Below are 24,034 nucleotides of genomic sequence, written 5' to 3'. Positions count from 1 at the left end.
CATATTGGGAAAATAGGTCCATATGACTCACTCTAAGAAACTCCCAGTGATTAAAAACTAACCAACAAAAAGATTTATTTGCATCATTCAGGAAAAGAAAGCCAGTGCCAATCCAGTGCAACTTGACAGTTTTTGCATTACTGCAATTGCCATTTAGCACATCCTCATTTAGCTTTCGTTATCATTTGTGACAGAGGGTAAAAAATTGCCTGCAGTACCGAAATGATATTATTATGGGTCTAAATAGACATTTTTAAGTTAATTATATTCATACAAAATATTTGTTATTGATGCCTGTCGACTGATGGATACTTTCAGGAAGTACTTGAACTACTGCTTTCCACTTCAGTATTGGATACCAGACTCATTGAAGGGAAAAAGAGAGAATTAACTCTACATTGGTACACTCATTTACCCATACAAGACATAGGATTAAAATCTGTCTTGTTCCTCAGTTTTTCCTTGACTTTCACTTTTCAACGTCAAGAACACTGGACAATTATTTACAAAGAACTTTAAGGAATACAATGATACAATGCATATGCAGGTCTCCTGTTCTGATGCAGGATGAGAGAAAATGTCCCTTGTTAGTGAAATTACTACTAATAAGAGACTTCATACCTTGAAAAAAGGTATGGGTATCCACAAGATATGAAAGAATATCTTGTGTCAAGATGAAGATTTCAAATTAAGAAGAAACAAGTCAAGTTTTGTCAAAAAAAAAAAGCCTAAAAAAAACCCTCTCTACTACTAGAGGAGTAGATACCCTAAGACATCTGAGAATTGACACAGCCACTACTTGTTCCATCTTTACTTGAGGAAGGGAGTTAGGAGCAATCAAAAAGTACAAGTCAAGTATTTATTTAGAATTTATGGTCAGGCAGCATATCTGGCTACAGAACACAAACAATTCAATGACAAAATTCTGCCACACCAATATGCAAAATTATTTATTTTCACTTTAATCATATTGCCATTTCAGGCATTACAAATTAAAGGTTTGTCTCTTAAAGCATTCAGGCAATTACAGGAAGAAACAGGCATTTTCATAGGTTTCACAGGGTCGTACTTCCATCTGCAGGCACCCAAGTACCTTCAAAAATCTTGAAGACCTACATCAAATGTAGCTCCCTCAGTGACGGACTCTGGATCTTCCAAACAACATGTCACTTCTTGCAGATGTCAATGAAAGGTTTGTTCTTTACCTGTGAGACAAACCAACCCTCAAATTACTTCCGTTATAAGAGATCACTTAAGAGTTTTCATTTCAGTCTGCTTGTAACTCTTTTTTACTTCACATACATTTCACAATTTGGAACTTTTTTTATTATAGCAAACAGTTCTATTTTCATTAATCATAGGGACTTCATCTAAAAGTTTCCTATTGTGTGTCAAGCACTAACAGTACTAACATCTGTTTGAATGCTGAGCTATGTATTGGTAGTCCTGATCCCCACATCTGAAAAAACCTCCAGAGTCCTTTGGGACAAATGCAGTCCACAGTTCACCAACCCTAACTGTATCTTCCTTCTAACAAGTCATTCTAGGAAGTTTTCTTCATCCGACAATACAACTTTTACTCATAAATGGGCACACACTTCAGCAGTGGCTTCAAAAATTCAGAACTAGTACAGTCTTAGATAGGCATGAACTGTCTGAATACTCAGTTCAGCAGCAAACTGTTGAAAACCCCCTGCTCCAAAATACAAGCTCACTGACACTGTAGGATTGTCTGTCATAAGAAATTTATTTCTAGGCCACCTTCTGCCACTTTTAAGCATCAATTATTTGATTTACACATGATCTCATCAATTCCTCTGGTTTCTGTGCAGAAAAACAGATTACATGATCAATCAATAGCCCAGAATTTTGGCTGAACTAGGTGATCTCAGTGATTTCTGTATAGGGACCCTCCTTTTCCCTAGGAATGTAAACATCTGAAAGCACACAGATTATCAAAATTTGCCAATTTTAGAAACCCAGGTGGTGGGAGAGGGGAGAAAGTTAGGAAATTAAAGAGCTGAGACTTCCCAATCTGAAAGCAGATTTTCAAACAAGCAAAGCTTTCATCTTGAGGGCAAATAGAAAGATATAGAAAGATCAGGGAAAGGTGATTATGATCATATATTAGTTAATTTTTGTTTTTTCAAAGGACAGAAATTTTTAAAGTTTAAAAATGCCTCCAAATGTGGCCAACAAAGTAACCATGTGGACATACTCTTCCATAATAGGAATCCTATTTCTAGCAGAACTACATCCCAATGGTCTCAAAAGCAGCCTAGTTATGTAGCCTAATTTGATATAATGTTTACACAGAAGCTTTTCCCACACTTGGGGTCCAGAATGTGATCCAGTAGATGTTTTTTCCTAGCATATGAAGTTTTTGAGGATTATTTCATCACAAACATTAAGGTAGCACACATGGATATCCTTCACATTCATTTCTATTAATTTCTCCCCAAAACCAAAGACCAAAGATAATGATAATACAAACTGCAATGAGCTCATTAATGGTTTTGTGGTGGACACTGATGCATGAACACCTCAAACAGTGGATTAAGATTTTTACCAAGCTGGAAATGTATCAAGATTGTTCTCTTCTATTTTGAAAACATGAAAACATACCTGATTTTTTCTGAAAACAAATTTAAAACTCTTTCCCTTTATAGGGTAATACTCAGGGTAAGATGTCAAGTATCAACTGGAGAAGTAACATACAAAAGTTGTGTTGAATTGCTCAATCTGTCCTTTGAAGGTTTACCAATTTGACAGGCCATTTTGAAGGTAAATGTTTCCTGTCAAATGGTTTCTCAAAACATCCATGAATGATTTTGTAACTTCATTTACCACAAAAGAATGCACTTACTGGCTTTTCAAGTACAATTGGATGATCAGGAAGAAACTCTGGTTTCTTCTGAGAGAGAGAAACATTTGAAAGCTTCAGAAGGAAATCTCTGCTGTATTGGATCCTTTCTGTGAATACAGAAAATCACTAAGTTTAACATTCTTGTTTAAGGAATTAAGATTGGAAATTCAGAAAAATTATTTTGTAACTTATAGAAGAAATGCTACACAAGGAATATAAAAATCAATTTTAAAAACAGAAGTAATTTAGCTCATATCTTGCATCAGGAAATTCTGAAGTAAATTACAGAGCATTTCACTTTAACTGTACCAAACTGACACAGTAAATCAACACAAAAGACGAAAAAAGCTGAATCCAACCTTACAACAGACAGACTCCCTGTATCTTGTTCTAATTAGCAGAAACACCATAAACTGGTCTTGAAACCCACAAGAAAATCTGTTTATAACTCACTCCAAAGTGGCACCTATTTCTAAGTGACAGATAACAAAAACAGGGTGTCTCTTTTCTTGGAGCTAATAAGTTAAATGTCTTTCAACACGTAAAAGTAATGACAAGATCTGCTGTATGCAAAATGGCAAACAGATTAATAGCAGTGAAATACTTTTGAGGGATTATGTTGGATCAACAAGTGTCAGAGCCTTTGCTCAGAACATGTAGGTTTCTCATTCAAGTTGACAGCACTATGTCTACTATGGCATAGCTTTGGATACAGTATATCTAGCAATGTCTGGTTTTAAGCTGATATTCTCAAGCAAGAAACAAGAGGAAAGGAATTAGGCAAACAAAGAACAAACCTTATCTCTGGTCCTTGATGACAAAGAAGCATATTGCTTTAGCAATAATGGGCTTCCTGCAAGATTGTTACACTGTCACCTGATGGACAACAGTTTTTGCTTCTCAGACTGTGGGATGTTGAAAAGAGAGAAGCTGATATCAACGATGACACAAATTTTTTCTTGCCTTTGAACACAAATGATGCAGTAACTGGTGAACCTGAGAGAGGGCATGTGGGTAACTTTGAAAAAGAAACAGTTTAAAGAATACAAGCATACTTGAAAACTAATGTCTTCTTTTTACCTCCCTTTGATTAAAACCTATGAAGGTGATTTTTGTAAGCCTTTAACACAATCCCCCACAACATCCTTCTCTCTAAATTGGGGAGATGTGGATTAGATTGGGGGATTGTTCACTGGATGAGGAACTGGTTGGACAGCTGCATCTGATCTCATGTTGGAACAAGTGCAGAGGAGAGCGCCTAAGTTGATCACAGGGTTGGAACACCCCTCCTATGAAGACAGGCTCAGATAGTTGAAGATGTTCAGCCTGGAGAAGTATATTGGGTTACTTTGGGACAGCCTGCCAGTACTTCCAGATGGGGGCCTACAAGAAGCTACAGAGGGACTTTTCAGAGGCATATAGTGATAGGAAAAGAGGCCTTAAGCTGAGGGACAGTAGGTTTAGGCTAGACAGGAGAACAAAATTCGTTACTCTGAGGATGGTGAGGCACTGGAAAAGGCTGCACAGAGAAGTTATGGATGCCCCACCCCTGCAAGTGTTCATCATCAGGCTGGATGGGGCTTTGAGTAACGTGGTCTCCTGGCAGGTGCCCCCACTCATAGCAGGGGGTTAGGACTTAATGGATTTTTAGTCCCCTACAACCCAAACCATCCTATGATCCAAAGAGTAGTGGTCATGTCTGGATGCATATCAGTGAATGATGAATGGGATCCCTCAGGGGTCCATATCTGGACCAATTCTATTGAGTATCTTCAGCAATGGCAGACAGTGGGATCAACGGCACCCTCAGCAAATCTGCAGGTAACACCAAACTGAGTGGTGCAGTTGGCACACCTGAGGGACAGGATACCATCCAGAGAGACCTGGAAAAGCTCAACAAGTGGGCCCATGAAAACCCCATGCTGCACTTAAGAACTGCTGAGACAGATAATTGAAAGCACAGTACTGCTGAAGAGATATTAAATAGAAATTATTATCTGGAACTTAAAGTACAGCTGAATATAAACAGAGCTCTAGAAGAAATGTTACTGTGCAAGAAAAAAAAAAAAGAAAACAAAAGACTTATTTATAAGAAGTAGCTGAATAGTAGGACCTCTAAAGTTGTGCAACTCGGAAGGAAAAGATTACAACTATCAGCAAACAAACAAAAGCCCTTTGAAAACAAGTGTGAGAAAAAGTTTGACAATGGGGAGAATTGTGGAGCAGACTCAGAGAGGCATCACAGAGCAAGTAACCACTGAAAATGATCCAAAGGGTTGGATTATACAAGAGACCAGGATCTGATGAGAAGCTGTTTAAGATCTTGTAGAACATAACAATCTCTACTCACCACAAGCAGAATCGATGACAAAGGATCAGAAAGAAACCACTAAATGGACAGAACTTGACAAGTCTGTCATCTAACTAGATCAAAAGAACAGAACTCTCTTCTATTTATCAAGATCAAAAATAGAAGAAATGAGCCTGAGCTTTAAAGAAAATACATAGAGGACTTATTTTTAAGTCAGTAACACACAACAGAACCAAACTAATGCCCAAGAACGTGTGAGATGGTAACCTCAGACTGACAAAAATATGAAAGCCTCATTAAAACCTAACAGAATTCTTTCAAATTTTGAGTACAAATAGCAAAAGGACAAACTACATCTTCAGAGATTACTTAAGGATTGGAAATTACAGATGGATGCCTGATTACAGGCAGACACAGACAAATGAAATTGTCTCAATAAACTGGTGACCTAACCTGGGTAACTGATGCAGTTTCTGCGACATGTTTAAAAATGAAGAATTAGGTAGGAAGCAGGGCAGGGAAGTATTGTGAGAATGCATTTGAACTCTGAGATTATCCCTTAATGAAAAAAAGGAGCAAAATTTTGACTTGGTTAAACTACCATTTCTCTATGAGTACAGTGGCAGGCAGTACAGAGAGAAAAGCACAAGGAGCAAACCTTAAGGACAATACTGACACAGAAACAAATAGTGCAGGATTAATCATAAAAAAAGTTAATTCATATCTAACCACCCAAATACTATTATTTCAGAACCACCGTAGTAAGAGCAGGACAAGGAAGCCAAAATGCTGAGTTCTTAACTTGTTTACATTCAATAGTCTGTGTGCCACAGCTGAGCCCTGCAGCAGGCTAAAGCATGCAACTCAAATGTGTACTTCTACACACACAAGCAATCTATATAAACTCAGGATTTAGTGTGAAGAATTTTTTTTAATGTTTGGGGTCTGTTTTTTCAGGGAGTTGGCTGCGGTTTTTTGTTTGTTTGTTTTGTTGGGTTTGTTTGGGTTTTTTTAAGTTATATCCACATATGCAAGCAGCTCTACCAGTGGAAGTTTTCTACCTCAGTTATGGTGAATTTTTACACTTTCTCTAGAGTGCTATGTAAAAAGCAGGAAAGTTTCATACTGCTCTCCAAACTATCAATCCACTGGCTGATCAGAAAAAATAAAGTGCAGCCCACATCACTTCAAAGTTCAGTTGTCCTTCATCAGAAAATAAAATCCTGACACAGCTCCACATGCAGTATTTTACCTTTTTTTTCTCCTGATTCATGTTGCTTTGGTTGACAGAGCATCATAGTTTGAGTTAAGATCTTCACTTCAGTCATTTCAGATGACTAAGATAGGAAGGAAAGTTATGAAGCTTATTTCCTTTAAGCATATTAAAACAAGGATACATGTTTCTTAGGTAAAGTAACAGTTGTAGTACAGTTTAATTTGAACCTGTAGAATGTTACTGCTGATTACATACAATAAAGGAATAAGACAATACAGATGAACATATTTGAGAGATATTTTTATACAGAACTTTACAGTTCTACTGTAAGTCTTTAAAAACAACACAATTATCCCTTTCTTTACTATTATCCCACCTAAAACACAGCCACAAGCTGCTACATTTGGGAATAATAAAAGCAGGAAGGACTTTTCCTTAAGACAAAAGGATGGACTTGGATTCTTTCATTTAGCAGAAAGGAGATGGTCAAAAGTCTTATTGAAAAGTCTTTTCCATATGCTACATTAAAGAAAAAGTCAAAAAAATATAAAAAAAACAGCTATACCTATATCAAACAAAGGCAAAGTGCAGCTACATGCAGCTAAATACTGATGAAACTGAATATTACAGCACTGATGACCAGAGGCTTATTTAAAAGTGAGTAGTTTGTTCTCTTCAGTAATTACTGCTCAAGAGACGAGGGTGTTAATTTCCCTGTGTTGGATCAAAGATAGGCTCCCAAGACCTTAACTTTTTTTTTTTAAATGTTAAAGTCAAAGGCAGCTTGCAGAAGCTCCATACAATAAAGAATGCTTACTGGATTACTGAAACTCTTCTAAAATAATAAAAAAATAAAGTAAAAATTAAGGGACAGGTATTTGTTCTCAAAAAAAAAAACCCATTTATCAACACTCTGAAAAAACATTCAAATCAGAATCAACAGAAAGTTCAGGCTATGAAACATGAAGCAGGCTATGAAACATGAAGCATTCCATTTGGAAGACTTCAAACTTCATCTTCCAGCACACCGCTACAACCAATTTCAAGTCTGAAAAACAGATCTGTACTATGTCCAAAGTCAAGCACTTCTAGCAATAAAGCACAAAGTTTTATGATGTTTGCTGTCTCAAATGAATTTGTACATGTGCTAACAACAACAAAAAATTCTAATTTTATTATTTACACATAATAAGTGAAGACAGAATACATGTATTCTAAGTTTAAAAGAACTGACTTAAATTCAGGAAGACTAAAGAAATGCCACACAGATTTTTTGTAAGAATCTTAAATTCCTAAGCTGCATTTTTCAGCTATTAGTGCATGCAAATACCAGGGAAAGGCATTCCTGAAACTCATAATTCTTTTCAACAGTTCTGACACTGCTGGTTTAAAACATTCAGAGTCAAGGACACTCCAAGCTGGAAACAGTTTTCATTTAGTTACTCAACAGATCTGCTGACCTCCAATTTATAAATAATTATATATTTCCTCAATACTCACCCAGTTAACCTTACTCTGCAAACATACTTCAGTGCTGCTGGGTAATTCAGTCCGAATGTTTAATGCAATGGGTGATGCTGGCGAGCATAAAACATTAAGAAAAAATAATTTCAATAGACACCACAGTATTATTTTGTGATACTTGCCCCAAGAACATTCCTTGCTGCACAGAGATTTTACAGGCATTTATTCACAACTTAGAAGCTCCACATCACCACAGGACCCCTTTTCCGTTTCTTCCATAAATTTCATACAAAGTAAAAGTTTATGATGTCACTTAGCTTCAGTCCACATCAGCACAGCTGATGACTTTCTGCTGGAACAAAAATTTCTAACTTACCAATAGCAACTGTAGTACTGCAATAGCTAGGCTTTAATCTATAGAAATTTAAAAATTAAAGCAAAATATTCCCACCTGACATAAATACTTCATGATTTCTTTTCTAGAAGTTTTTTGGGTTTTTTGTTTTGAATTTGTGTGAAAGCTAGGTAAGAACAATACAGTGCAGTGTACTGTACCTGAGGCATCAGCACTTGCAATAAAACCCAAATAATCTGTTAAATTATGTGTATCTTATGTTATCAATAGCAGGATCAGTCACCCCAAGAAATCCAAATTTAACGGAGAAGCCTGATTCAGCTTTCTGAAGCTACATTTCAGATGCCAAGCTAGAAGAGCAGCACCAAAGAGCTCTGCATAAATCTAATACAGTTTAAATTCAGATTTTATCACAGAAATTATGTGCTAAGACCAACACACAGCAAGCTATTTTCTCACTGTAATTTAATGAAGTAATTTAAAAACAAAACAAAACCAGACACCTCACACATCCTTGTTACTTCCCAAAACATAACCCAAACTTTGGTAAAGTGAACTGCACCTTAGCCACGCTACTCACCTTGTTTAGAAGACAGCTGATGCACAGGTCGTGCTGGCTGAAGGGATTTACCAATAAACTTTTTTGCTTCTGTAACATTTTGAAACATCGCACTTCAAAAAAGCAGCTGAAATCATTAGCATTCAGTTTCACATATGGATGTTAAACAAGAAGAGCAATCTACCTACTCCCTGTTAGTTGCATTTGACAAGGCAATATTATATCTGGGCAGGAAAAAGCAGAAAGGTCTGATTCATCAGTTTTTTTAGATGATTGAACATGCTGGATAAAATTTGCATGAAGACAGAATCAGACACTCCTCTCATTTTTCCTTCCAACTGAGCTACCCTAGCTTCTTCTTAAGATTCTTTCCCTGTATGTCTATGTACACATTTGGAGAAAGGAGATGGGGACATGATGGAAATAAGGGAGTTTCTAACATAGTTCAACAGGTTTTTAATTAATTGGCATCAGCATACCCCTTATCAATCTGTTGTCTGCACAGGAGTTCCTTACATATCTATATAAACTTAGAGGACTGATTTTTAATAGCTACTTTAGTTAAAGTAATACAGTTTTGTATCTTCCCACTCAGTTTAGCTACTATAGAAGCTTCAAAAACTGTGAAGGTGGTGCTGGGCTGAAAAATTTCACACTTTAAGCAAGCAATCAGTTGGAAAATGTTCATTTGTAGTATCTGTATCCTAATGGATATCCCTCTCATTCCCATCTCTTGTCAACTGGGAGATTTTATGATCTGAAGGAATTTCAGCTATTTTTAGAGAAAAAGAATACCAGAAAAAATAACTGCCACAATATAAATGATACTGATTTTTTTTTCTCTAAGAAACTTTACAAGACAAGGGAATAATTGTTATAACAAAAAAATTTCAAGAAATACTCATGACTGCAAGAGTTACAACTACATGATCCATTTCCTGTACAACACAGGAAAAGAGAAGCTAGGCTGTTAGACCCAGTATCATACACAACTTCAGTTGGTCTTTGTGTAGGAAGAAAACTAAATATCATCTTAGAATTTTCTACACTATAATTTTTGAACACTTCTAACACAGTCAAATAACAATTTTCCAAAATACGAAGTTGGAACCAGGTCTAGAAACCAACTGTTTCATGGTTACTGTCTGAATTAGAACAACTTAACTAAAGCTAGGAAAAAAAAATCTGGTTTGATTCTCTGATTTTCCTACCCGCTCATCTTAAAAAAGAAAGACTTCAAAGCTGTAGTCAAAAGAAGCAATGAAAATTCCTGCAAGTGAATTAACTAAGACTACACATAGGGATGACATATTTCATTTAACCCAAATTATGAATGCTTGTATAAAACACATTTATCCTAGATAGTGAATTTCCACAGAAAGCAATGCAGTAATTATACACATTTGCATCAGAAGAGTGAAAAAATCCCCAACAAACAGGCAAGTTTTCCTTCATGCCCTGATGACAAATTATATGCACGCTTTTTAAAAACAGGAAAACCTGTTAAAGAGACTGCCTAGCTTCTAGAATGCAGCATACTTCTATTTTATCACAGTGTTCTGACAATAAAAACAAGTTGGGTGGTGACAGCAAAACACATTTTGCCGCTCTTCCCTCATCCTCCTCCAGGAAGCCTCCAGAAAATACCAAGTTATCTAGCCCAACCTCAATTAATAGTGTTCTTTCTGACCAGTGTCAAGGAAAGTGGAGAAGGAGTCGTTTTAATAGCAGAGGAATAAACTGCTTCCATGAGAGACTATTGCAGTAGGGGCGGCATCCCAAGAACTGTCCCTTCCAAGGCCACACTGCTTCTCTGGGGACATTCCCATGGGAGCCCTGCCCAGCAGAAGGGAAGCCCTGTGGCACCAGCAAGCGGGCCTAGAAGCAGTTCTGTAGAACCCAGGAATTTTTTTTTTTTAGTATATTAATAAGCTGGACATTGACAGCAGCCATTTCTCAAGAGCTTGGAAGGCTCTTTCCTAAATGCGTGAAGAGGATTTCACGCTATTTTCGTGAAAAATCCCCACGAGTAACCGGAAACTGACCGTCCCCCCTCGCCCGAAATGGCACCGCACAGGGAGCCCCACAAAGAAACAAAACCCCCCACGGCCGCCCGGCGCCTCGCCCCCAGCCCAGCCCCCGTGCCCTGCCGTGGGCCGGGGGATGCCCAGCCCACCTCCAGCCGCCGGCAGCGCCCCTGCCCCGCGATGCCGCTGGTCGTGGTCCCGCTGAGCCCGCTCCGTCCCTCAGCGCGGCCGGGCGGGGCGGCCTTCGCGCGGCGCCTCGGCCGCGGCCGCGTGCCGGGCGGGGCCGTTCAACGTCGCGCCGCGGGCCGGGCACGGCCGGGGCTCCGCGGGGCTGCGGCGCCGCTTCCCGCCGCTTCTCGCCGCCCCCGGGGATTCAGGGCAGCGGGGCACACCTGAGAGCCGCCCTACGAGGCCCTGCCAAGGAGCAGGAGAGGCGAGCTGAGGTGCTGCTGGCCAGCTCCCTCTGGGGTTAAAGCTGAGAGGAACTGGAGATGGATAAAGGTGTCTCCTCCTCTGTCCCACAGACGGAGTCATGTCCCGTCAGGGCCTTACAGTGGAAATTGGGAGAAATAAGTGGCTTTTGAACACAACTGTGGGGTCTCTACAGCTAACTTCATCGAGAAAGAAAAGGGCAACTTTCAGACGTTGGAAAGCTGCCCTCATGGCATGGGGCAGGAGGGACGAGAGAATGGCCTCTGGTTTCTCAGTTGCAGAAGTGATGGCATGCTGTATGGTTTGGAAATTCAGAGTTTGTCTCATTTTTGCTCACAACATGTAATCAACAGTAGCAATGAATGCACCTTGCTAACTCCCAGAGAAGCACATTAAAGCTCCTTGATGTTAGTTTGCTAGACTTCACCTTACTGAAGTTTGCAATATTAATTAAAAGTCCTTGAGTTTTTGCTGATTTTTTTCTAACATATGTATTTCATATCACCTACTAAGAACTCCAGAAGTACAGAATAGGAAGGTAACGCCCAGTACATAATCACACAAATAACAAGCAACTAATTATTAATATATCCCATGTTAAGATTTACCTGGCTAGTTTATAAAGACTGTTTTGCTGTTTCCATCAACCACATTGGCTCTGCTTTGCTGCAGTCTCTGAATTTTATTAACTTAGATATTCAGAGATTAAACTGTCCTCGAAATAGTGGCTATTATATACAGATGTCACGCTCCTACAGTCTTCTCTCCTAACACATCATCTTCCAGTTGGTTTCCTGAGCTGTTCATGCATGATGTGCTATCAACCTTCTCTTTACAGACACTGGTAATCTGCATACTCACTAACCCATTTGCTGCTGTTTAAAGTTGGATTTAAAGTAATTTCTCCCAAGTGAATTAGTTCATACTCAGACATGTCCTGTTTCTTCTGACCCGCCATCCATTCTCACAAGATCATCATGTAAAATAGTTGCTCTCCTATTCTTATCAACCATTCCCTTAGCTACATAAGAACTAATTATAAATTATTAATATGTAAGTGCCCATAAATATTAAATGTGTCTGGCTGTTACTCCAGAACTGTTACTGATGGGAAAGTCAATGGGGCAACTAAAATAAAGATATGGTTTTTCATGGGGTTGTTGTGCTTTTTGAAAGAAGCGTGTCAGGTGCTGCAAACCAGATTTACACAAGAGTGACACTGCCCTTCTTGGCATACTTGAAATGGTATCACCTACAGATGTAGCAATAGGAATTCTTCCAGTGTTTTTGCATATTTAAATATGCTAAGGATGAACTAAACAGTAAAAACCTCACGTGTTTTTCATAGGGGCTGTAAACTGAGTTGCTGCTGGGTTGTAGGGCAAGGAGAAAGGGCAGGAACAAAAATACGGGGAGAAAAAAGGAGTGTGCCAGGTATTTTGAAAGCTTGCTGGGAAGATGGGAATATTGGGGCTGGCAATGGCTGTTTGTGAGGCTGCCCATGCCAGCAGGAGCAGTTATCACCCCGCACGCTGCAATGAGAGCTGGCACTGCCCGCATGGGCTGCAGCCATCGCCAGATCCCGGCAGCCTGGCCTGCCCAGCAGCCTCACCTGTGCCCGGAGAGAATCCTGCCTCCCCCTGCGGGAAGGGGAAAATACATTCGCTTATCACTTGTCTCCCTGGTGCTGGCAATTGCACTGCTGAAAATTTCTATTTCGTTTGGTTGGTATTGTTTATGTTCTTAAATGATGATAATCCAGTGTCCTCTCAAACACATGATACATACAGTAATTATTTTGAAGGACCAATGACTGGTATAGCCAAGAGAGACTTACTATGTGTTGCAAAATATAAATATTAAAGGTTTTTGTATCTATGTGAACAAAATGCTTATATGTAAGGAAAAAAAAAATCCCAAAACCATCTGTTTTTTCTATTTGATGAACTAATAATAATTATTAGTTTTAATAATTACTTTTCTATTTGATATAATAATAATAATAATAATAATAATAATAATAATAATTATTATTATTATTATTATTATTATTATTATTATTATTATTAATTCCCAGAATAATTAAGGAAATAATTTTTTAACATACTGATTGTGCTCCTAAAGGCTGTAGATTGCAGGAAGTGACACAGGCATTCTTGTTCCCTGTACTAGATATGATTCAGGAAAGCAGAAAACATTTATTAAAGACAGTATCAATATTGCACATGTAAAAATGAGCAATTGCACATCTAAATAAGCGTGTAATTGTAATTGTATGTGATCTTAGGTTTGTAATGGATGGCACTTAGCAGCAAAATAATGGCTTTGTGCTGAAATGAAAGGACTCTTGGGTCAGCCTGAGGGCACGCTTGTAGTTGCAAGTTTAAAAAGCCATTTTCAGTGTAATTGGATACTCAGTCCTGCAGCCAAATGTAATCATATTTGCATATGTAATTGTAATTTATTTAGCAGTACTTTTCTGGGAGATTTTTTTTTTCTTAAAGCCACTTTCATAATAATTTCATCGCAAAGCAAAAAAGAAACCAAACCAACCCTCACCCCAAGCCATTATTTCCAACACTGTATGCTTCATTAAGTCAGTCAACAGAACAAACACCAAGAGACAAGAATGTGTATGTAAATATATATATGCACACACACAATGTTTTGGTTGTAGTTTTGTGAAGTGGCTACTTTCAGCTAAACTAGCAATTTGCCCTGTAGAGGTAGCCCAGGGAAAGAACACAAAAACTCTTCTACCCCTGACTGTTCCTCAAATTGAGCTACTTAATATATTGATGTTCATCTTTCCATAGAGTTGAGAATTCAGAATATTAATCACAAGTATTAATCTTGTTCTTTTTGACTACTGAAACTGTTGAATTAAAAGTGGGGAAGCTATTGCTGTATTTAGTGCTCTACTATGTGCAACTAGAGGAATGTTTATGATCAGCACATAGTACTATGTAAAAGTATATATCAAATATATTTTCTTCATATACAAAAATTCTCTCAAGTCTGTGAACTGTCACACTTCTCAAATTAGGATTATGTATCTTCCTTTAAAATTAATTTTCTGGTAACATTAATTGTAACAGATTCTCAATATTTTTCTTTAAATTTCTGATTCCTTTAAATGTGGAGAAAAAAATCTCAACAATGTGGGTCAAAAGCACTGTGTAAGTAGTAAAGAATCCCTACATAACAGACAAAAATATTTTGTAAATAAAATACATATCAAAACTAAACATTCATTATTTTGGGGGAGGTCTGCCTTGTTCGTCCCTATCGCTGAGGAAAATTGCAGAGGTAAATTCCTGCACCTGAACTGAAGGTGCATTCAGGATGCACTGAATATTCGCAGTATCTGCAGTTCAGGATGCACTGAATATTCTCAGTAACTGCAGTTCAGGATGCACTGAATATTCTCAGTACTGCATACACTCAACATCAGTGTTCCAACTGACCTTACTTTGTAGGCTCTGAAACGCCAGCTGCATGTCCTGCTTCTTGACAGGGATCCCAGAGGCCACAGGCACGAGAATTCAAGGGCAGAACGGCCCATGTAGGCTCTGCTGTGTCACAGAGGAGCTGGGCAGCAGGCTGTGTGCTTACTGCCTGGACCAGCGCTGGCACTGCACCTTTATCAGAGTTGCCCTTTTGGTTTGATACACAGAATGATGTCTCTGTTGAAGAATTAGCCTGTGGAGAGCAAAACTCAGATGCAGAGCTTGATTTGCTTTGATTGATTTGCTATGTGATTGCATTGGTCAGTGGAAAAAGCTGCCATGGGGCAGTTGATGCCTAGAGAAGAAAAACTGTAATATCTTGACAAACTTATTCTGCATGTAAAGGACAGTATTAGCAAGTATCAAGGCATCTGTTGTGGATTGTTTGTTTGTTTTTTTTTCAGTAACAATATAATAAGGTAAAGAAGTTAGGAAAGATTTGTGGTTCTGCTTAGGATCAATCAATAAAAATTAATCTATCATTATTTATGACAAAGTTTAACCATCTATGTCTGTAAGTCTATAACATACGCTAACATTATGCTAACATAATGTACTACATATGCTTAGTAGTAGATAGATGGAACAAATAAAACAAAAGACAAAAAAAAACCCCTACACATACAGTTCTCTTGTGTGGTTTTAGATATTCACAGGGAAAGAGACTCACACCTTTAATAACTAATAATATTAATATCAGAGTTAATTTTGCTTTGGGAGAACTGAAATTCTGAAATCACAGCTTAATAAATTTAGTGAAAGTTTTGCACATTTTTCCTGGGCTAGAATTTCACCTGTTATGTGTATAGATTCCTTTACTCTGAATTCTTACACCTGATGTATCTGTCATAGCTGAATAACAACACCTTTATATATGTTGGAATTAGTCTCTGAATCTGAAAAAAAATCTTCAAGAGAAATCAGCTCATGCTTCCATGCAATGAAGAATTCTGCTTTCCAGTATTTCAGTCATGGGAGTTGGGTTTAGTTTTTAGGCTGATTGAGATTGTTGTCATAGCTTTTAATACCATGAATATATATATAGAGTTTTATTACTAAGACATTGCTACATTTAGGTTCAGACTCAATCAGCATGATTCAGCAAATGGCACCAAAACCTGTACTGATAAATAAAGAGGCAGTAGAATGTGGGCAGAATAGTCAGGACCAAGAGCATAACAGGAAAAAAATAAGAAGACCAAAGTTTGGAATGTGACATAAGGAAACATATTAACTGTGCAAAAGAGTAGTGATTATAAAAAATACACACATTAAAACTATGCATTCATGCTTCTTTTGATTGAGATAATTGTTTGTGTCATAGCTGTGACATGGTCATCAAAATCATTGACAATTTTAGTTTACATGCCAAATAGGAAATATCATTTCAAGTTAATACAACTGTTGTGTATTCAGATGTATGTATATACATGAGATTAAGAATGACCTAATTGAAAATCAATCCTTTGTAAACTAATCCACTTTTAAACACTTTTATGCTCAATCTGAGAAATAAGATTTGCTTTTCCACCTTGAAATACGGTGTAAAATGGCTAAATGCATATTGCTAACTACTGGAGTGGAATAATTATGACCTCATTTATCTTTTGCTAGATGTGAGGTATGGCTGATTTACAAGGAATCAGAATAAAGTTACTTTCTTATATTATTATTTAAATTATTTATTTACATGAGAAAGATTAATATTGCTATAGCTTTTAAGTTAGTACCTGCCTTATATCAGTTTACTGTTCTTCTGTGCAGTGAATATCTGGTAGCCTCCAAAGATGAACTGACAAGACAGCAGCCAGTGTAACTTCAGTGCGTATTTGATTTTTCTGCATTATGAAATACATTGTCTCCATTTCAGAAGAGCCAGGGGATGAGCATTAGTCTTGTCCTAAAACAGAGTTTGGAGCTTACACCTTACCCCCTGCACAGAGATAATCTGGCTGCTGCGTGTGCTGTCGAAGACTGAGAATGTAAGAAAGAACAAAATGTTGTGCTTCACTGTGTGGAACTGTGATCTCTTGCCATGTGAACCTGCATGAGAGAACCAAGACAGTGCACAGAAGCAATCTGAGAACTAGCAGTTCAGAGGAGTGCAGAACAAAGTCTAGCAATTTTTGTCTTTCTGCTGAGCAGCTGCTCTTTCTCTGCCTGTGCAGGGACTCCTTGTGATCGAAACTAATTGCCAGAAGCAGGAGAGCTCTGGCGAGAGAACACTTGCACTGGTGTGCACTAAGGGAAAATGAGTGCATTGTGTGCCTTGGCTTGGCATTGCCTGCTGCAGATCATCCTGCTAAAAGAGGCCAGAAACTGCACCCTTCATGCTCCACTGCACCCATCCTGTACTTACTCTCAGCAATCTAAGCTTGCCACTTCATTGTGGCAGTGGACCCATCACATTTTGGCTGTTTGGCGTCTCAGGACAGCAGGGTGTTCTGGCCAAGAAGGAACTTTTTCTCGCCCAAATGCTCTTGATTGTTTACTGTGTGTCTCTTAAACATAAAGGCAGGGACAAAGCAGAGGTCACCAAAAAGCAAATAAGAACATCAAGTCAGAAACAAAAGAATTGTTGCTGACAGTAACCAAACAGAAATAATTAGAAAAACCCAAGCACCCAAACAAAAACACACACAAAAAAGCAAAATTACTACCTAAAAATTCTATTTTGGAACTGAAGCCCTGTAACTACCCCAGGAATTAAATTAATGTGATTTTCAGAATATGCAAAAGTTTCTTTTTCTGTATAAGAACTGAAAAAAGAAATTCGCTGCTTGTAAAATGAACAGTTGAAGTCTTTGACGTTTGTGAGAATATGCACACGTATTAGCCCCCAGCTGGCAAAAACGAAAGGATTTTAACTTCATCTTATTGAAAATTAAAAAGAAATGTCAAAAAAAATCAGATCAAGTTCTCATTTTTGTGTAGGACATAGTGTTTGTTGATTAGTCTGTGAGCACAAGCTTGCAGAGACATTTGGCCCCATAAGGCAGTTACAGGTGTTCCTTTGTTTTAATTAAGTCCTACTTTCTAGGGCTTTAGAAGTATTACATTAATAATATGTCTTGGTCTGAAACAAATTCATACCAGAACATCATATCTGTCTATTTTTTATTATTCTGCCACAATACTAGAAGTTTTTTAAAATACATTTTTATGTAGCTTTAATCTGGATTTGGTGCTTATCATATGAGCATAGTGAAAGAAATGTGCAAAAAAATTGTCTGCTTATATAAACTGTGTAAACAAAAATACATTTTCCCTCCAAATTTGTAAATATAAAAAACTATTTTTAAACAACTACTTCAACGTTCATGCTTTTAACTGCCACTACCAATCAAACCCAGCCTTTATGAAAAATATTGTACATTTCTGGAGTAATCTTGCAAATAACATTTGCAATTTAATCAACAAATTTAATCAACAAATTTAACCCAATTTATTAAATTGTTAATCCAAAGGTTTTAATTAAGCACAAGAGCATGTAGGAAGTTGCGATTTTGAAGGAGTCTTCTCAGCCATTCTTCAGAGAAGTCTATCACCAGGATATCAGTTTCCATGAGGAATCATCATGTGAGCTGCTGTGACCCTCTCCACCTGTCCCACCTTCTCCACCCAGGAAAGTTAAACAGGGCTGTCAGAATCCCACTGAACATTAGGCATGTGCTGCCCTGGATCAGGAATTTGTTCAGTCTTACCTCACCTCTGGAAAGTGACTTCAGGGACTCCGCTGTGCTATCAGTCTATCAGCAATGCCGTATTTTGCAGGAGAAGTGATCCAAACTTGATGTGCTGAATCCAAGCAGTTAGCATTGTTGAAACTACATTCTATAGTTACACTAAACAGAAAGTGTTCTATCACTCTAGTCAGTGTCAGAAAAAGAAATGGTTATATTCAGTGTAGCATATTTTCTTCATCAATTCAGAAAATATTGTAGACTTAAAGAATGGCAGAGATTCCATAAATAATAACTGAATAGGAAACTTGTGGTTCAGTCAACTCACATAAATATCTCATTAAATCAACTCACGCCAAGGCTTTCCTTCAAGTCAAGATTAGGATCTGCTGTTACTTGAAAATTCCTCTCAAGTTTTCCAGCTCAGCCAGCCTCTATGCTTACAAGCGTGAGACCAAAAGCAGCTAATCCTAGTAGAGAAGTAAATGAAGGTTGGTCTCTTTCACCAGACAGCAACTGACAGAACCAGAGGACACAGTCTCCAACTGCATCAGGGGAAATATAGGCTGGATATTAGGAAAAAGTTTTTTACAGAAAGGGTGATAAAGTTCTGGAACGGCCTGCCCAGGGTGGTGGTGGAGTCAGCATCCCTGGATGTGTTTAAGAAAAGACTGAATGTGGCACTCAGTGCCATGGCTTAGTTGAGGTATTGGGGCTGGGTTGGACTTAATGATCTTTAAGGTCTCTTCCAACCCAGTGATTCTGTGAATTTCTGTGAATTCTGTGGAATCTCACAAATACAAACAGTGCAATTGTAAAAAAAAAAGAAATCTTTCTCTACCTACTGTCAGCAATCAGATTGGTATTAGCAACACTTGATGCTGTATTAAAATACATGAGCTGCTGTGGGCATAAAGATTCTGCACTGTGTGATGGAAGCAGCGTCCTGCTCCTGTCACTGTAGCAAGGGCTGCTGCTGTGACAGCCAGGCTGCTTCTCTGCCCTAGAGAAGGGCAGGGTCCCACCCCAGCAGTGCCTGTGACAAAAATTGCTGTCCCCACGTGCTGCCATGCAGCAGAGTGAGCTCTCCACACTCCTGACCTGCACTGTTTTCCTATGCTAAAGCACGGGAAGAATCAATAGTTTTCAAGCTTTCACTTTGGAGTTCTAAAAACAAACAAATAATTATTTTTTTTCCTAATCCAATTGCACTATATTTTTAGTCTTAAATTCAATCGAAATAGAAGAGCTACAGAGTGGTGTTGTTCTGTACTAATGACATTAGCTTAAAATCACTATATTTAACAGATTTTGTTTTCTGCTTTCTTTAAAACTTTAAAATAAAGATGAATAAAAAAGGTTTGTTCTCACACACAGGTGAAATTTTTCCTGAGTCTTAGAACCTAGGCATATTTCAGATCACTTTGCAGGACAGTTAAAATCACCAAGAGGTCCTACCAAACTGCTCCAAAGCAGGGTCCAGGGGTACCTGGAGTTGTATAGAGCTATGTGGTTTTATTTAAGCATAAACAGCTTTTCCCTGTTCTCATTCCTGGCAAAACAGTACTATTTGAACTGAAACTGCATAGAAAATATACATGAAACTTTTGGGATGGAAATTTTTTTATCTAAAAGATTAATATTTCACATTATAAACATCAAAGCAAAATATGAGAAAGCTATAGCTCAGGTTTTAAAGCATGCTTCATAGTTCACTGACCTGTCCATTAAAATAAGAATAGTGTGCATTTATGCTAAAAATAATGCAAAGTATTGTTTTCTTACTCCTAAATAAGAAAGGTGCACTACAAATAACACTATAGACTATTTTAGCCCTCGTCCACACTGATTAGTGAGCTCAGTAATTTTTGATGGGGGGAAAAACCCAAAAACCAGAGAATGCCAGTTTGTCAGACTCAGATTTCTGAAAGGAAGACTCTTTGGGTGCTTGCATTTTCAATGAAATACAGCCAGAGAACTCCTGTGAAAATTTCTTCTGCTGGTTCATGTGGTTGGTGGCTGTTTGGGGTTCCTTGCCATACAGCCTGCTCAGGGCATAGGGCTCCAAGCTTGCAGAGCTTCTTGGAAGTTGTGTTATACCTTTCAAATTACTGTTGAACAGAAATTCTGTAATAAAGATTCACATCTTCAAGGTACTCTATGTTTTATCTCTCTGATATAGTTGGAAATTATATTCAGTATTTTGTTAAAGCATTCTTTAAACAGGCAAGAATTTGGTACACTTCATAAGTTTAACTTGAGAAACTGGCAGATAAAACAGTGGTATCAGTTACAGACAGAAAACTTTAAAATATGCAAAGAAAAATATCATCATCCCATTTACAAAATTAAAAAAGACCCAATATACTCCAGTAACACTACACAAATAATATAAAATTCTCTACATATTTCCTATCTTGTCAGCTTTTCTAATTTTCTTAACAAATTTGAAAGCATGATAAGAAAGATATTATGCATGGGTAAGAGATTTCATTAATAGACAATGAAAATTTAGAGATTGCTTTGGAAATACTAAAAATTGATGCTTGATCCTTCTGTGAGCGTAATATGCTGTATGTCATTTGGCCTGTCAGCAAATTCTTTCTCATACAATTTAACACAAATCAGTCCTGAAATTCAATCAGCCAAATCATTTTCCTTAGGAAATATTTCAAAACAACAACAACAAAAAAAAAAAGGCAGCATGCCCTCAGAAGTGTTTTCTAACCTCAGTCTCAGACTTTAATTCCCTTCTCCAATTGTTTGGGGTGGTTTTAGACATTAAGCAATGCATGTAAATCTAAGGAAGCTGGAACTTATTATAACCATGTCATTACAAATTTATATAAATTCATGCAAAAGAGCTCCTATTAAATTTACTTTGAAATAAATGGTGGTTTCTCCATTGCACAATGTACTGTTTCGGATAAAATGCTAATATGCAATTGTCTTTATGACGCTACGCACCTCATCCAGCTTTATCTTTTAGCCGTAAGTGTTCCCTGACCCACTTGATAATCATTTCACTAAGTCACTGCAATGACACACAGCTTTTCATCTGGATTAATTGCCAATCCATAGTCATATCTACTGCTTTTGCTCATAAGATTTAGCTGAACACACTTCTTTCAAATGAACTGTTGAAAAGAACCATAAAATCCACTACAGAGGTCCAGATCCAAAGTCTCTTACTGTAATGTCCTTTTTCTCCCCCAAAGCAGCCAACATGAACGCCTACAAATGAATACTAAAGCAGAGGAGGTGATACAGGGATACCTCCCTGGTAGACTCCCCCAGATTCCACTGAAGTGTAACATGAAAAGTTGCTGGCTAATCAAGCTAACAAGCAGCTTTATTGTTCTAAAATAAAACCCCTTTTGTGGCTAAAGCTGTAGGAAACTGAGCCTAGATATTCTTTTCTTGTTGGCTCAAATATCCATAACAAAAATCTTGCATATAACTTTAATCAGATTAATTCCTCTCTCCCCTCTCCTTCAAGACCTCCACCCAGCCTTTTGCTCCTTCACCTTCATGCAATGTGCTGCAGGTCGACAGCATCAGCGAAATCACAGCAGGAAATCTGAATTAAGGAGGCACTTTCAGAGTTATTTTCAAGCAGGATATTGTCCTACACTTATGATGTGTGTACAGTGCAGTTGCTCATACTCCTCCAGTACAACTCTGCTGCTAAATCCTGGCATTGGGATGGGCACAGTTGGAAGGTTGAGGAATGGGGACAATTTAATCTGGCGACTGAGACAAGCATTGTAACTCCCCTGTAAAGAGACTAATTTTAGGTATGAAGGGGGATTTAATACAATGAGAGTCCAGCTTTCAAATACTATACATCCTATGAAATATTATGGTTAGAATTTTTTATTTCAAGTCATTTAGTGATACTCATTTCTCCAACCCTGCTCTATTTTCCCACAACAGATTTTTTGAAAGGGGAAGTTCAGTCCCTGGCACTGTTAATCCAAATCACACAAGGAATTAAGTAGGAAACCAGGATGAATTAATATAATGAAGTCACTCAACTTGCTCTCAGTTTCTAACAGCTGGAATTATAAGAGATAAACAGCATACAAACTTGACTAAGTATTAAGTATTTCCAAAAAGCTGGTATGCATGGCTTGCCATATCTTCACAGCTTGATAATCACTATATTTGAATAATTTTACTGATGGGTTTCTCAAGCTTGCTTAGAAGAACATTTCCAAGATATTTTTAGAGTGCATACTTCATTCAGTGTGGAATTCCTGCTGTTGGAAAAAGCAGTGAGATAGATCTAACATGACAAATCATCTTGCTGCTACTCACCTATTTATTATTCAAGGCCTTAAAGTTAGTTGCAAAGATTTTCTAGAACTTCATATGAAGCTGCTGCCCTGGCATTCCCTCTGTTTATAAAGGCATACACTGAAAGACAATATCCATTTCTCAGCAATAACCACTCATGACTCCACAGCTGCTCCAGCATCTTCTCCAAGCACTTCATGCTGAATTTCTTATCAGACTAGTCTGAAAGATTTAGCTTTTTTCAACATGCTACTTGTGACAAAGATCTCCTAATTTTCAGAAACACTACCCTCTCGGTAGTGTTTCTGTAAGACAACATATTAACATGTATGGTGGGTATAAATAAAATCAGTCAAAGACTTATTAATCAGTAGGTTTATCATTTAAAAATAAACACATTTTAAGATCTGAAGTGCTTCCTAGCCAAGGACACACAGTTTGTATAAAAGCTCTGGTGGAAAGGAGTGGAAAGAGAACAGGGAAGGGGGGGGAACTAAAACCTCAAAGACCTAAGTCCTTAATCCTGAAATTGAATAAGACATTCCCATACCTAACACAAAAATCCTTAATTTGAATAAGACATTCCCATATCGAACACAAAAATAATGCCTTCAGGAAAAGACTATTGAAAATGAACAAAAACAATGAGTGATTATAAAACCTGAAAGTTGTTCTAGTGGTCTGTTTGCACAGGACAGGATGTGGTTGTTTTTTTTTTTAAGTTCAGAGAAGTTTCTTGGATTGATGTGTAGTTCAGCACAAACATCACAACTGTCTACGAACAAGTCTGCTTCCCAAACAGCCACATCCATTGGAGTCCCTCAAAGTCCCATCAGATTCTACCATTACACTTCTTAGCTGGTAAAAATATCACAATTCTATGTACATTCTATCTTGACATGTAATGACACTTGATAGGAATAACTACCATGTTTTATTTTGCAAAAGGAAGTAGCAGCAAACATTGTGCTAGTACCCTGATCCTGACAGAATTAAGTTGCTCTGTCCATCCCTTCTGCTGAAAGAGGTTGAGAAGAAAAAGAAGAAACACAAGACAGGAAATAAAGTATAGCTTAACACAGGGGAGAAAAGTACAAATTCCTTTGATTCATTAAAATAACATCATACCCAGCCCCCTCCCACTCCCAATGCCACCCTCACTTAAGTTACAAAAGCAGTGGATGATTTTCTGTACAGCCCTAACCTACTTTATGTCACACTGTGGAGTGCAGGCAGTATTTTGAAACACCAAGTACCAGGAAAGAGTATTCAAGAGATTCAAAGGCAAGTGAATACAGCAAATTTCAACAGTG

At 37.8% G+C, this 24,034-nt stretch overlaps 1 protein-coding gene across 1 annotated transcript; it reads right to left on the bottom strand.

The window, feature by feature from the left end:
- Nucleotides 1-1,008: 1,008 nt before the first annotated feature.
- On the bottom strand, nucleotides 1,009-11,652 carry C1H8orf88 (chromosome 1 C8orf88 homolog). The gene is made up of 6 exons (XM_014275552.3): nucleotides 10,948-11,652; nucleotides 8,793-8,898; nucleotides 7,894-7,970; nucleotides 6,430-6,514; nucleotides 2,867-2,973; nucleotides 1,009-1,205 (listed from the first exon to the last, which is right to left on the bottom strand). Exons 2-6 carry the CDS (start codon nucleotides 8,878-8,880, stop codon nucleotides 1,167-1,169), a joined length of 396 nt encoding a protein of 131 aa, XP_014131027.1. The 5' UTR covers nucleotides 8,881-8,898; nucleotides 10,948-11,652; the 3' UTR covers nucleotides 1,009-1,166.
- Between the last annotated feature and the right edge of the window lie 12,382 nt (nucleotides 11,653-24,034).

Source organism: Zonotrichia albicollis, chromosome 1, assembly GCF_047830755.1.
Source record: "Zonotrichia albicollis isolate bZonAlb1 chromosome 1, bZonAlb1.hap1, whole genome shotgun sequence".
Taxonomy (NCBI): Eukaryota; Metazoa; Chordata; class Aves; order Passeriformes; family Passerellidae; genus Zonotrichia; species Zonotrichia albicollis.
Note: the sequence above shows the minus strand (reverse complement) of the source record. Positions and strands in the feature narration are given on the sequence as shown.